Source organism: Mirounga leonina, unplaced genomic scaffold (assembly GCF_011800145.1).
Source record: "Mirounga leonina isolate KUSES-001 unplaced genomic scaffold, KU_Mleo_1.0 Mir_170, whole genome shotgun sequence".
Classification (NCBI taxonomy): domain Eukaryota; kingdom Metazoa; phylum Chordata; class Mammalia; order Carnivora; family Phocidae; genus Mirounga; species Mirounga leonina.
The window spans coordinates 37,056,988-37,071,426 of NW_023270433.1; the positions used below are offsets into that span (position 1 = coordinate 37,056,988).

Genomic DNA, 14,439 nt, shown 5'->3' on the forward strand with positions numbered 1-14,439 from the left:
AACCGACTGAGCCACCCAGGCGCCCCAAGAGAGCCAGTTCTAATCAATAACTAAATTTACTGAGGATAACTAATAACTATTTGAATCCTCACAACAACTGTGGGAGGTACATATTGTCACTGTTTCCACAGATTTTAAGAAAATTAAAGCTTTAAAAGAATACATGACTTGCCGAAGGTCACATAGCTAAGTGATTTGTGAAGGCAGGATTCAAATCCAGGCAAACTGACTCTAGTCTACTATATAATACTGTCTCTCAACTACACAAAGGTGCATTTCCATGCTTTAGAGGCCTTCTGTGTATTCACTACAGCATTTCTGAATACTCATAACTCAGTTCACATTTTGCAGCTGAGAACATCGTGACTGATGGTTCTTAAAGGTCAAGAGTTTTGAACAGCAGTTATTATAGAGTTACCAAGGGAAATTTGGGCAGTGCTATTATTTATTATATACCTCCTACACATTTAGCCACTTAAAGAGGTTCTGTTAATAATAGTGGAAAATCAAATGTCAAGATAAAATAGGACTATACTTTGGCTGCATTTGTCTAGCTATTTAACTTGAGAAATTTTCAAAGTGACAAAGTATCATTTTATAATGACAAAACCACTGTAAATTCAAAATATTGTAAGTAAAAAATGCATTTAATACATTTAACCTACCTTAAATGTCCTCAGAATACTTACCTTAGGTTACAGTTGGGTAAAATCATCTTATATAAAGCCCATTTTATTTTTTAAGATTTTATTTATTTATTTGAGAGAGTGTGTGTGTGCATGCACGCACACGCAAGATTGGGGGAAGGGGCAGAGGGAGAGGGAGAGAATCTCAAGCAGATTCCCCACTGAGTGCAGAGCCTGACATGAGGCTCGACCCCATGACCCTGAGATCATGACCTGAGCTGAAACCAAGAGTTGGACACTCAACCGACTGAGCCACCCAGGCACTCCACAAAGTCTATTTTATAATTAAGTGTTGAACATCTCATGTAATTTACTGAACAGTGCACTGAAAGTGAAAAACAGAATGGCTGTATGGGTACAGAATGGTTCTAAGTGTATGGGTTGTTTACCCTTGTGACTGCATGGCTGACTGGGAGCTGCAGTTTGCTGTCGCTGCCCAGTATCATAAGAGATCATTATACTGAATATTGCTAGCCTGAGAGAAGATCAAAATTTGAGGTATGGTTTCTACTAAATGTGTACTGCTTTTGTACCATTGTGAATTTGAAAAATTGTAAGTTAATCACACTATAAGTTGGGGACTGTCTGTATACACCAGTTCACCGAAATTCTCCAATTGTTAACATTTAGAGGGCTATACCTTTTTATCCATCTGTTAGAACCAGGAAGTCTGCTGGTCACTGAATAAATGCCCCTTAATCTAATAAAGAGTATCCTCAAATAACTAACAGAAAACATCATATTTAGTGGTGAGATATTCAAAGCTGCCTGATGTCAGGAATGTCTATTATTACCACCTTCTATTCAACACTGTACTGGAGGCTCTAGCCAGTGCAATAAGGCAAGAAAAAGAAAAAAGTTAAGAACTGTAAAGAAATAAAACTACTATTATTGGAAGAGGGCATGAAACAGTAAGTGAATTCAGCAAGTGAATACAGGTCAACAAATATCAATTCTATTTCTGTACACCAGCAATAGGCAATTAGAAAATTATTTTTTTTTAGAAAATTAAAATTTAAAAGTGATAGAGGAGGGGAGGGGGGTGGGAGGATGGGTTAGCCTGGTGGTGGGTATTGAGGAGGGCACATTCTGCATGGAGCACTGGGTGTTATGCACAAACAATGAATCATGGAACACTTCATCTAAAACTAATGATGTAATGTATGGGGATTAACATAAGAATAAAAAAATAAAATTAAATTAAAAAAAATAAAAAAAAAATAAATCCTGATTTTAAAAAAAAGTGATAGAGGAAGGGAGAGGAGAAGGGGTAGAGCAAAAAAAAAAACAAGTGATACAAGAAAAATTACCATTTAAAAAGGTGTCAAAAAACACCAAAAGCAAGGAACAAGTCTACTGAAAGATGTGCAAAATCTGTACACAGAAAACTATAAAGTATTACTGAGAGAAATCAAAGAAGACAGGAATAAATGGAAGGATATACTTTGCTCGTGGATTAAGAGACTTAATATAAAAACGTCAAATATCCCCCAATTGATCTATAAATTAAATACCAATTCAGTAAAAATCTTAGTAGGTTTTTTGGCAGATATTGATAAGCTCACTCTATAAAGTTTAAATGGAAATGCAAATGCCCAAGAATAGCCAAGTTAATCTTGCAGAACCATGCTTGAAGAGATGTACTATCAGATATTAGGACCTTTACTGTGGGGCACCTGGGTGGCTCAGCCGTTAAGTGTCTGCCTTCGGGTCAGGTCATGATGCTAGGGTCCTGGGATCAAGCCACACATTGGGCTCCCTGCTCAACGGGAAGCCTGCTTCTCCTTCTCCCACTCCCCCTGCTTGTGGTTCCCTCTCTCGCTGTCTCTCTCTCTGTCAAAGAAATAAATAAAATCTTTAAAAAAACAAAACAAAACACCTTTATTGTTATAAAGGTACCACAATTAAGAGAGTGTGACACTAGTGTGATGGAAGAGAAGGAACTCAGCAATAGATTCACACATAATATGAATACTTGATTTAAGACAAATGGCACTGGAAAGACTGGGAAAAGAACATCTTGGTAACAGTACTGGCCACATGGATATTCACATGGAAAAAAACTGAACTGTGAACTCTCCTTAAACTACGCTCAAAAAAATCAGTCCAGGGGCGCCTGGGTGGCTCAGTCGGTTAAGCGTCTGCCTTTGGCTCAGGTCATGATCCCAGGGTCCGGGGATCGAGCCCCATGTTGGGCTCCCTGCTCAGCAGGGAGTCTGCTTCTCCCTCTCTCCCTCTGCCTGCTGCTCTACCTTCTTGTGCTCTCTCTCTCTCTGTCAAATAAATAAATAAATCTTAAAAAAAAAAATTAGTCCAGTCAACTGTAGATCTAAACATGACAGGTAAAATGATACAGCTTCTAGACAATAAGAGTATCATCATGACCTCAGGATAGACAAATACTCCTTAAACAGGACATAAAAAACATTAGTCACTAAGGAAAAGATTGATAAACTGGACTACATTAAAATTAGAAACTTCTGCTTATCAAAAGATACCATTAAGAGAGTGAAAACTGAAAGCACGAAGTACAGGAAAATACAATATATAAAACCAACAATGGATTCATATCCAAAATATATAAAAAACTCCTACTAATCAATATAAAAAAGACAACACAATTACAAAATAAGCAAAAAAGCTGAACAGGCACTTCACAAAAAGGGATATCCAAATTGCCAATAAACATATAAAAAAGTATTCAACCTCACTAGTCATCGGGATATATAAACTAAAAGTTCAATGACATCCAGATATACATTCACAAGAATAGATTAAAATTTAAAAGACCAACAATTCTAAGAGCTAATATAAGTGTAGAGCAATGGAAACTATTACCCTGCTGGTGGGAGTATAATATGATACAACCATTTTGGATACCACTGCGTAGAGCTGACTAAAGCTGAACATATGAATACCCTATTAATCGGTAATTCTACTCCTAAGTTTGTAACTAACAGAAATGAGTATGTATATACAGCAAAGGGAATATACGGATGTTCTTAACAGAGCATTATTTGTAATAGCCCAATACTGATAACCACACACATACCTATTAATGGTAGAATGATAAATAAATTATAATATCTTAACATAGTAAAATATCATGGAGGAATGCAAATGAACAAAGTATTGCTACATGCAACAAGAGGAATATCACAAATGTAATTAAAGAAGCCAGACAAAAATAATACCAACTATAAGATTTCATCATTTATATAAAGTTCAAAACAGACAACACTAATCTAAAGTGTTAGAAGTCAGGATAGACATTTTATCTTTATACAAAAGATACATTTTACCTGTGTATGAAAGTGTTCTGGAAATTTTCTATTTCTTGACCTGGGTGCTGATTACACCACTGTATTTACTTTGTGATGACTTCTGTACACTTCTGAACTTTCTATATGTACGTTATACTTCAACATAAAGGTCATTAAAAAAATTTTAAGCTTCTTATCTCCATTGGAATCAGAAGTCTGCCAGTCAGTGAATAAGTATGCTGTGACATGTGATGTTATACCATGCCCCAAACCAACAAACTCATGTTTCAGAAATATGCTGAAATCACCTAAGTGGTTTATCCTTAGGATATTTCAATTCCTGATGATCGAATTTCTCTTGATCTCCAATAGCAGCAAAAGACTCAGAGCAGGTGCTGAATGAATGCTTGAAAGGTTGCTCCCTCCTATTAATTTCACAGAGCTCAAGAACAAGTAGATCAAAAGCAGTTGAAATGACTTACTTTTTCCTTTCCAAGGCTAAACACTCCTCATCACACTCCAGCCTTGAGAAACAAATGAAAAAGATAAAGTCAGGGCACAGATTTTCACAGCTCCTACCCAGCAATAAGTTCTTTGTCAACCTGGAAACAGAGCAGACTCTGGCCAAAACAGGGTTGCATGAGGTCCCTCTCAAGGACAGGTGGGTGGGTCTCTGGGTTATGGGAATCAAATCTAGGAGTCCTCAGAAGGGCCTCAAAGTGTCCCCAATGTCCCAATGTCCTAATGACCTTCTGACAGCCCCACCCCCCTCTCTTGACACAGATGGTTCTTTGTGGGTTGGGCTGGACACACCTAGGTCTCTGCTCCCTCTGGCTACTGTTTGAAGAGAGGCCTGGAAAAGTCTCCTCTGGTCATAGCTATATCCTGAGTAAGATTCGTGGGACTGGAGTGAGGGTAGTCTCTTAACATCAAATGTCTGTTGGAACATCTACTGTGTGTGCAAGGCTTTGCTCTGGGAGATTGAGACAAATGAATGGTTCCTGCCCTCTGGAAATTAATTCTAACAGAAGACATACATTTTAAAAATTACCTGGCTTGGTGAATTTCCTTCTTAGTAATTAATTTGCTGATTTCCACTGAATCTCCAAGCTGCATGTCTGTTATTTTAGAGGCTATGGAAATAGCAGCTATTCTGAAGTATAAAAAAGAAAGGGAAGAAAAGGCATTGAAGTTTCCTAAGAATGTCCTAATACTAGGTATACAGAAGACTTCTTTCAAACTGAACCTACCACTGGACAATTGTGGGCCTCAGAAACCCACCTACTATGAACTACCCATACGTTTATGTCATATATCCTCAAACAGATTCTAAGCAGCTCCAGTAGAAGCAATGAGATAGTCTATTCAATCCCCCTTAAATATCCAGGCCTATGCCTGGCATTCAGTAAATAGTCAAACCCACTGATGTCAAAGCCACTCTGATGTCTTCGTACTCCAAAAACTGTATCTCCATGACACATCTCTGCATGTAATCAGAGACAAACACAACCATCCATCCCTAACAGCTTCTCCTTACTGAGATCCCTTTCTGGCTACCCAGTCCCAGGATTTCAGGAGGCTGCAAAAACAATTCAGAGAACAGTCAGAAACCCCCACTACAGAGGAGGAGCACGGGACTTGGTCCTGGTTGTGGCACCATAAGTGGTGGGACGTTAAAGCAATTCATGCAACTTCAGGACATCATCCCTTCTGATCCCTTGGTGTCATAAGACCAGAAGGGAGAGAGAGAAAGAAAGAGGAGGAAAAATAAAAAGGTTATTTTACAAATGAAAGTTAGGGAAGGAAAGGGACACAAAGCAGTACTTTTTCTTTGAACCAGAAAAACTAGATTCTGGAAAATTTATTTATTTATTTTTTGTTTTTTTTTAGGAAATCTTATTTTAAAAAAACTTTCCAGGGTGCCTGGGTGGCTCAGTCAGTTAAGCGTCTGCCTTCGGCTCGGGTCATGATCCCAGGGTCCTGGGATCGAGTCCCACATCGGGCTCCTTGCTCAGCAAGGGGCCTGCTTCTCCCTCTGCCTGCCTCTCTCTGATAAATAAATAAAAAAATTTAAAAATAAATAAATAAATAAAAAAACTTTCCAGGGGCACCTGGGTGGCTCAGTCGGTTAAGTCTGATTCTTGATTTTGGCTCAGGTCACATGATCTCAGGTCATGGGATTGAGCCCTGCGTCGGGCTCCACGCTCAGCAGGGGAGTATGCTTAAGATTTTCTCTCCCTCCACCCCTCCCACTACCCCCAGCTTGTGCACACTCTTTCTTTTCTTTTTTTAAAAATATCTATTTATTTATTTGAGAGAGAGAGAGCAAGCGCACAAGCGGGAGAGAGAGGAAATCTGAAGCAGACTCCACACTGAGTGCACAGCCTGACTCAGGGCTCTATCCCGTGACCACAAAATCATGACCGGAGCTGAAACCAAATGCTTAACCGACTGAGCTACCTAGGTGCCCCTGCACAAGCTTTTTCTAAAAAAAAGAAAAAACTTTCCAAACTTGACAAAAGTTGCAAGGATTTGACAATAAACACACATATACACATGTGCACCTTCCGGAGACTGAGATCCACCACTGTTAACATTTAAGTAGCGCTAACCTTTGATAAGTACTGGATGCTTCGGAGCAAATCATCATCTCTTTTCTTCGTCCACATTCACACTGCAGCTCTATCTGAAATAAGATTAACATGGAGGGACTTTTAGCAGCACATGGAAACCATGTGAATAGGCAGGTTTCACTTTTAAAGCCTCTCTCAAATCCAACCATGGCAGAGAATACAGCCAGTGAGTGGCTACCCTTCAGGATGGATGAAGCTAACCATGCACACAAACTGACAATGTGGTACTGGACACACTAGGAGAACTGTTCACTCTACAGTGACTCTTTCTGGGAACTACTCCTGTCCTTAACCCTACCTGAAGGGGCAGGCCTAGAATGAAGTTTTTACCACTGAACCTGGCCAAGACCACCCAAAGCCTAATCAAGTCCACCTCATCAGTCTGCTTTCATCTCCTCAGGGAGGCCTTGCTTAGATCCCTTGGACCAGGCTAAGTTGCCCACTCACATGCCCTCACAGCACCCTCTAAAAGGGCGTAACTTCTTGTTCACCACAGTCATAATTCATTATCTGAGTATTATCTGTCCCATCTAATTGAAAGGACTTTGTGTCTCCTGCTCACTGGTATAGCCCCAGCACCTAGCAAAACATCCTGCACAAAACACTTATATATTTGTTGAATAAATGGAGCAGGCAATCGGAGTCTCTCTTGAGAATCTGCTCTAAGGGAGAGAGACAGAGACTGTTGTCAGGTGGCAGTGGGCACCTCCTGAACTAAAAGGCCATTTCAAACTGGGCAGACAGAAATCTGTGTAATACTCCACACCTTTCTCTTGCTAATTTAACTTGCACTTCCTTGCAACCAATGACTTCTGATTAGAATGTGTGCCCAGGCACTTCTACAAGCAGTTCCGGACTCCTGAGTAGCCCCAAAACCACAGTCAATGCCCTATCTGGAGTCAGGAATACGCACCTTGGCTTTACAAGCAGTCATGGGGCAGGGTGAGCTGGGGTGGCAGGGGGCCATACACGGGTGGCCACAGTCAGCTCTGGGGGTGGTGCAGGGCTGCTTGCAGGCCTCATCCACAAGACACTCTCCTTTGTGACAGAGTCTCTGACACTTGTGCATCCCACACGGTAGCGCGGCACTGCAGGGTAATCCGCAAGAGATATCAGCCAGGTGACAGGGGATGTTGCTCCGTAACTAGGAGAGACAGAAGTAGCTAGATTCTTATCTCCGTGTGGGATTTGGGATGAGTTTTAATTTCATATTTAAACATTTCTGAATTTTCAAAAAGTTACTCTTATCTGAAAAAAATTAGGCTGATCTTTAAAATCTGAAAGGTTAACTTGAAAATAAACAAATCTGAACCTTATTTAATAATACTTGTTATGATCCAAAAGAATTTGTGCTAGCAACCAAGTGTGACTTAAGACCCACACTTCCCAGGGTGGGTAACAAGTACATAAAACCAGATAACTAGGGAGTATTTGAAAATGCTATGACCAACTGAGAGGATCAGATGATCTTCCCCCCTCCGTTCTGCAAACAGCTAGGGCACTGACTTGACACATGAACCCTGAGGGTTGGGGACACCCTTGACCCATGGTTTCAAGACTGCTGGCAGGGCCGTTTTACATAAATAATCAACTCTCCTCACATCTCCTGACTCATGGTCTTCATAGCTTTAAGCAGCTTTGTCATTTAAAATATTAAGGGGCAACAGGCCATGAAACCCCAAACTCATTTTTTAAATCACCTTCTTCCAAGATTCCTTACTCCAGGAAAAAGATGCTGGAATTTTACTTCTGTGGGACGAAAGGTTACTCTTATGTATTCACTCAAATTCTTCCAAGAACCCTCAAAATGAGGAATATACTTTGATTCTAGTGACACATAACTTTTACTCTTGAAGAGGCTTCCAAAGTCTAAGACGTACATGCTTCTAATTGCTTTAGAATCACTTTAGAAGTATTTTGGTAGAATGTAGTTCCCAATCACTAAAAATTTACACTACTGCCAGAGTCCAGAGATAATTTTTGCACACGCTATATCCTCTGTTGTCCCCTCCCCTCATTACTTGTCTACCTTTTCATTATCCTTTAGGAGGTCACTTCCTCTACAAACACCTTCCCTGGGTGTGGGCTCCTTCGATCCCGCTCAGTACTTTGGACTTCCCCTGCCACTGCACTTGTAATTGACTGTTTACATGCCTGTCTCCCGCCTCAGAGTAAAGGCTCCACGAGGGGAGCAGTCACACCTGTCTTATTCTCTTCTGAATCACTCGAACCAGGCCTGTTATACCTAGCACATAGTAGGTATGCAATCAGTATTTGTCGCATGAAGTCCAAATAAGCCATCAACACAAAGATAATACCTGGATGTCTTAGAATGGTTACTCTCAGAGGAAGTGAGATTTATAAGGACTATGACTTGAGAACCACTCACAGGAAATAAGGGGAGAAAATATGTCGATCAAGATAAAGATACTGAAAGCATGTTGTCATAGATGTCAAGAGTTTCCAAAAATGCTGGCTAACATGTTATGAAGTAAGAAGGAAGTTACAAAATAGTATCAACTTTTTTTTTTTTTTTTAAGTAGGCTCCACGGTGGGCACAGGGCTTGAACTCACATCCCTGAGATCAAGACCTGAGCTGAGATCAAGAGCTGGATACTCAATCGAGTGAGCCATCCAGGTGTCCCATAAAAATAGTACGATCTTAATAGAGTATGAGAAAGTATGTATCACACATGCCTGATAATCTATGCACAAGAATGTTAAGACTATTTCTTTCTGGATTGCAGAATTGTATATTCTTAATTGTCTACAATGAATATGCATTTTTTAAATTAAGAATTTTTTGAAAGTGCTTCCAAGGGTCTATAGTCAATGGTGCCAAATAAGCTTACAAGTTGAGAATGAGGATGAAAGTCCTTCATAGTAGTGGCACTGCGGAGGCGTAGATGAGCCTGGAGGAAGGTGTTTTGATCCAGTGGCCAGGACAGGAAGCTGCACGGGGCATAGAGGAAGGAACAGTGGCAGCTGGTGGAGAGACCACCTCCACTCTTGGGATGCTTTCACTGTAACACCTTTACCCAGGCTAGCAACCTCTCCCATGCTGGTTAACCTAAAAGTTGTCTCTGAACACAGCTCATGTTCTCAAGCCAACTGACTTTCACTTGATTGCAACCAGAGTAAAAATGATAGCAAAAGAGGCTCAAAATACTACCCATTGTATGATTTCATTTATGTGACATTCCGGAAAAGGCAAAACTACTGGGATAGACAATAGATCACTGGTTGCCAGGGCCAGGAGATAGGGGGTGAAAATTATACAGACATGAAGGAATATTTGGGGGTGAATGAACTATTCTGCATCTTGACTGTGGTGGTGATTACATGACTGTATGAATGTTTTTGTCAAAATTCAAGGACCTGTACACTTAAAGGGGTAAATCTTATTTTATTTTTTTTAGATTTATTTTATTTTATTTTTATTTATTTATTTTTTAAAAGATTTTATTTATTTATTTGAGAGAGAGAATGAGATAGAGCATGAGAGGGAGGAGGGTCAGAGGGAGAAGCAGACTCCCCGCTGAGCAGGGAGCCCGATGCGGGACTCGATCCCAGGACTCCAGGATCACGACCTGAGCCGAAGGCAGTCGCTTAACCAACTGAGCCACCCAGGCACCCTTTTAGATTTATTTTAGAGAGAGAGAGAGCACACGAGCGAGGGGAGGGGTAGTGGGGGAGGGAGAGGGAGAGAGACAGAGAGGGAGACTTCCTGCTGAGCGCAGGATTCTCATGACCCTGAGGATCATGACCTGAACTGAAATCAAGAGTCGGAAGCTCAACCGACTGAGCCACCCAGGTGCCCTGGATTCTTCTATCAGTATTTAGCCACAGCATGGTGATGGGTAAATTTTATTTTATGCAAATTATATCTTAATTAAAAAAAAAAAGAAAGAAAAAAGTGGCAATAGCAAACCTCCGCTTCTTGGAGTATATTTTTACTTTCAGAAACAAAGAGACTAACAATTCTAAAAGTAATTTAATCATAAATCTCTAGCTGGAACAATAAACACTTGAGAGAGAAAACTTACCTCGTGTTTTCCCATGCACCATTTCTGAGTTAGGAAGGTACAGGGGGGACACTTCTCTTCACTATGACAAGAATGATACACTGTTAAAAGAGAAAGGAAATTAGGAATTATGTTTAGGAATAATGTTTAAATAAAGCCACATAAACTGGGGCACCAGTCGGTTAAGCATCTGACTTCGGCTCAGGTCATGATCTCAGAGTCGTGAGATCAAGCCCCACGTCAGGCTCCCTGCTCAGTGAGGAGTCTGCTCCTCCCCGCTGCTCGTGCTCTCTCTCTCTCTCTCTCAAATAAATAAATAAATCTTTAAAAAAATAATAAAGCCACATAAACTATTACACATGTTATAATGGTATATAACATGAAACTTTTAAGTTTAGAAGCTGGGAGTTCTTTTTATTTTTTTAAAGATTTTATTTATTTATTTGAGGGACAGAGACAGCACAAGAGCAGAGGGGGAGGGGCAGAAGAAGCAGGCTCACTGCTAGCAGGGAGCCTCACGTGGGGCTCGATCCCAGGACCCTGGGATCATGACCTGAGACGAAGGCAAACGCTTAATCGACTGAACCACCCAGGCGACCCTGGGAGTACTTTTTAAAATGGAAAATAGGAAAGCAAAAAGTAGGTGGCTTTCTATTAAAGTGTTGAAGGATGAGCATGAGTGAGAAAAAGAAACCCCACTGAGGCAGGACAGACACATGCACAGAGAAGCAGAGAGGGAGGCAGTTTTTCCACTCATTTCCTACGGCACAGCCCCTGGTCTGTCCATTCTACTCAATCATTCTTTTGGCCCTACCTTACATGGCAACTGCTCACTTTTCTTAGCTATCTTTGCTACTCATTCCATCTGACATGCTCCCGTGATACCTTTCAATTTCCTTGCTGTCTGTAAGAGACAGTTTATCCAAACTCATCTACAACAAAGCCTTCCTTGGCTGACCATACCTGACCTTGAGCTCTCTTACACTCCCTCATGTCTGAGGTCTTTTGCAGATGGTTTGCTACCATGTTATCTGGCCCATTTTCATGTAATGGCTGTGTCATGTGCACATAACTACCCTCTTCCTCTTGGGAAGAACATAAGAACCTCTAGATCATGGGCTACTTTTTTCTTCCTCTGAACCTCTGTGTCTGATACCATGCTGGATATACAACTAACACTCAAAGAAGTTAAATGAATGCTTAACAAAAGCAGGCTAAAACACCTCATAAATGGTTAAGTTCTCACTATGGACATTAACCACAAGGATGTGGACTTCATCTGTATCATCTGCAAGTGAGTGTAAAGGAGGAAGTGGATGAGTATTGGCTTGGGCATTTACTTCATGCTGGTGTGAACACTGAAGTAGGGGCTTGCAGACTAAGTGGGAAGGGCCATCCTAAGGTCCCCAGAAAAGGAGAGACCTTTTACTTCATTAGGAATTTACTTAATTCTGTTTTACTCTATTAACTTAAAAATTTGAGAACTGGTTGTCTATTTGTCAGTCTGATTCATATGGCCAGATTAAGTGTAAGTGCCAAATCTGGTGACTTGAGTTATTTCAGGTTTGCCTCTGGGACTTGGTAAAATGAAATGATGAGCCCAATATGGTCCCAGAGGAAAGCCAGTAACAGAAAATGGGTGATGTTAAGTAGCTACTGGTCTGGTGTCTACAGCAGTTTATAAGAGAAGAATTGGAAACAACTTAATTGTCCAGCAACATGAGACTAAGTTATGGCCCATCCATGTAAAGCACACTCCATTAATTATTAAAAATCTATACTGGAGAGGGGCACCTGGGCACATTTGGTTGAGCATCAACTCTTGGTTTCGGCTCAGGTCGTGATCTCAGGGTTGTGAGACTGAACTCCACATTGGGCTCTGCACTCAGCAGGGAGTGTGCTTGAGATTCTCTCTCCCTCTCCCTCTGCCCTTCCTACTTGTGCGCTCTCTCTCAAATAAATCTTTTTTTTTTTTTAAAGATTTTATTTATTTGACAGAGAAAGACACACAGAGAGAGGGAACACAAATGGGGAGTGGGAGAGGGAGAAGCAGACTCCCTGCCGAGCAAGGAGCCTGATGCGGGACTCGATCCAGGGACTCCAGGATCATGACCTGAGCCGAAGGCAGTCGCTTAACCAACTAAGCCACCCAGGCGCCCTCAAATAAATCTTTAAAAAAATCTATATTGTAGAAAAATATTCATTGATAAGAAGAGAGATTCAAAATACAATAATAAGAGAAGAAAATAATTAAAATAAAATCAGTAGGATCCCACTTTTATTTTACGCGAAGGAAAAAAACGCAAATATATATATTTTTGCCCATAGAAAAAAAGCCCTGAAAAATACATACTAATGTGTAATTCCTACAAGCTGGCATAATAGATGATTTAAATCCAATCTTTTGACTTTACTGATTTTATCTCACTCTCTTTCTTTTTATACAATAAACATACATTACTTCCATAACAACAGCAACCACAAAAAACAAGTGACTTTCAATTTTGCAGAGATGCTCAACCTTGAAATATACATCCAAATTGGAGGCAACAAGAAAAGAAGAAAAGTCCCTGAAAGGTAAGACCAGCTGGAGGTTCTCCCAGCCTTTTGGGTGTGTGTGACATCCACAGAGTACAGAGATGGAGGGCACTGTGATTCCCAGCTGTGGCCCAGATCACAGACCCACCTTCACAGAAGCAGCCCGAGAACAGGGAACAAGGGGTGGCCATCACAACACGACCTCAGAGCACTGAAGACTGTCATGCAACATCCAAAATGACACAGTGTAAGCAAGCTGTGAGGTGCGGAGTAAGGAGGTGGGACCCACCTGGATGGTCACATTCATGGACTCTGGCACAGGTCTGGGTACACTCAGGGGGTCTTGTACCACAGGGAACTGGCGGGTAGATCACTGACGCACCACAGTGGCAGGTTAGTTCATCAAAACCTGATGGAGAGGCAGGTGAAATAAAACAATCTTTCTGAGTTTGGAATGTGCACACACATATTTACACAGACACAGACCACACACACTTTTTTTGGCTTGCGTTTTTTTTTCTTTTAGGGGACTGCTTTTTTCACAAAAGGTTTTTATTTTATTAAAGTTGAGCTGGTGGCAAAGGAGCAGACAGGTATGTTATTTGCAACAAACTCTAAGTCCATGAGCAACCCAGGACACTTTTACATGTATTTTATAGACAACAGATCTACAGACCATCTCTTTTGAGAAGAGGAGACTTCTACTAAAGATATAGCTTTTTTTCCCAAACTCCTTTGGTTAGGGAAAAGGATAGAGATTATGAAAACCACAGATAATTAACAAACATACTAAAGTATACATTTGAATATAAACTTCAGAGAGCCACTGAAGCCATTCAAAAAAATTCTTCTTTTTAAAGATTTTATTTATTTGAGAGAGAGAGAGAGTGCATGTGCACGAGCAGTGGGGAGGAGCAGAGGGAGAGGAAGAAGCAGGCTCCCTGCTAAGCAGGGAGGCTGATGTGGGGTTTGATCCCAGGACCACAAGATCATGACCTGAGCTGAAGGCAGAGGCTTAACCAACTGAGCCACCCAGGCGCCCCCCACCCCGAAATTCTTACAGGTATAATCAACACCTATCACACTAGAAATATGAAGTTGAAACGAAGCACAGAGCTGCATCCAAGTTCATTACGCACAGTTCCCAAGCTAAATCAAAATGATGACTCACACTGGACAGCTCCAACAAGCAGCCCACCTCAAGAGCTCTCCTAACTCCTAAATCCCAAGGGGAAACAGTTCTCCAATTCTGAGTCTTGGTAGAGGCCAGGCCTTTGGCTGTTGATCTCAACCA

At 40.9% G+C, this 14,439-nt stretch overlaps 1 protein-coding gene across 8 annotated transcripts in view; it reads right to left on the reverse strand.

Annotated features, from left to right (window-relative positions):
• NFX1 (nuclear transcription factor, X-box binding 1) overlaps positions 1 to 14,439 on the reverse strand; it is an 88,928-nt gene that overhangs the window by 24,210 nt on the left and 50,279 nt on the right. For all 8 annotated transcript variants that reach the window (XR_004681294.1, XM_035016476.1, XM_035016478.1 and 5 more), the window contains 6 exons: positions 13,435 to 13,554; positions 10,629 to 10,708; positions 7,496 to 7,726; positions 6,562 to 6,635; positions 5,001 to 5,102; positions 4,432 to 4,473 (listed from right to left, as the gene is read on the reverse strand). Coding sequence is in view for 7 of the 8 variants with exons in the window: in XM_035016476.1 (XP_034872367.1) it covers positions 4,432 to 4,473; positions 5,001 to 5,102; positions 6,562 to 6,635; positions 7,496 to 7,726; positions 10,629 to 10,708; positions 13,435 to 13,554 (649 nt within the window). In the remaining variant the exon portion in view is untranslated. The remainder of the gene's footprint in view (positions 1 to 4,431; positions 4,474 to 5,000; positions 5,103 to 6,561; positions 6,636 to 7,495; positions 7,727 to 10,628; positions 10,709 to 13,434; positions 13,555 to 14,439) is intronic.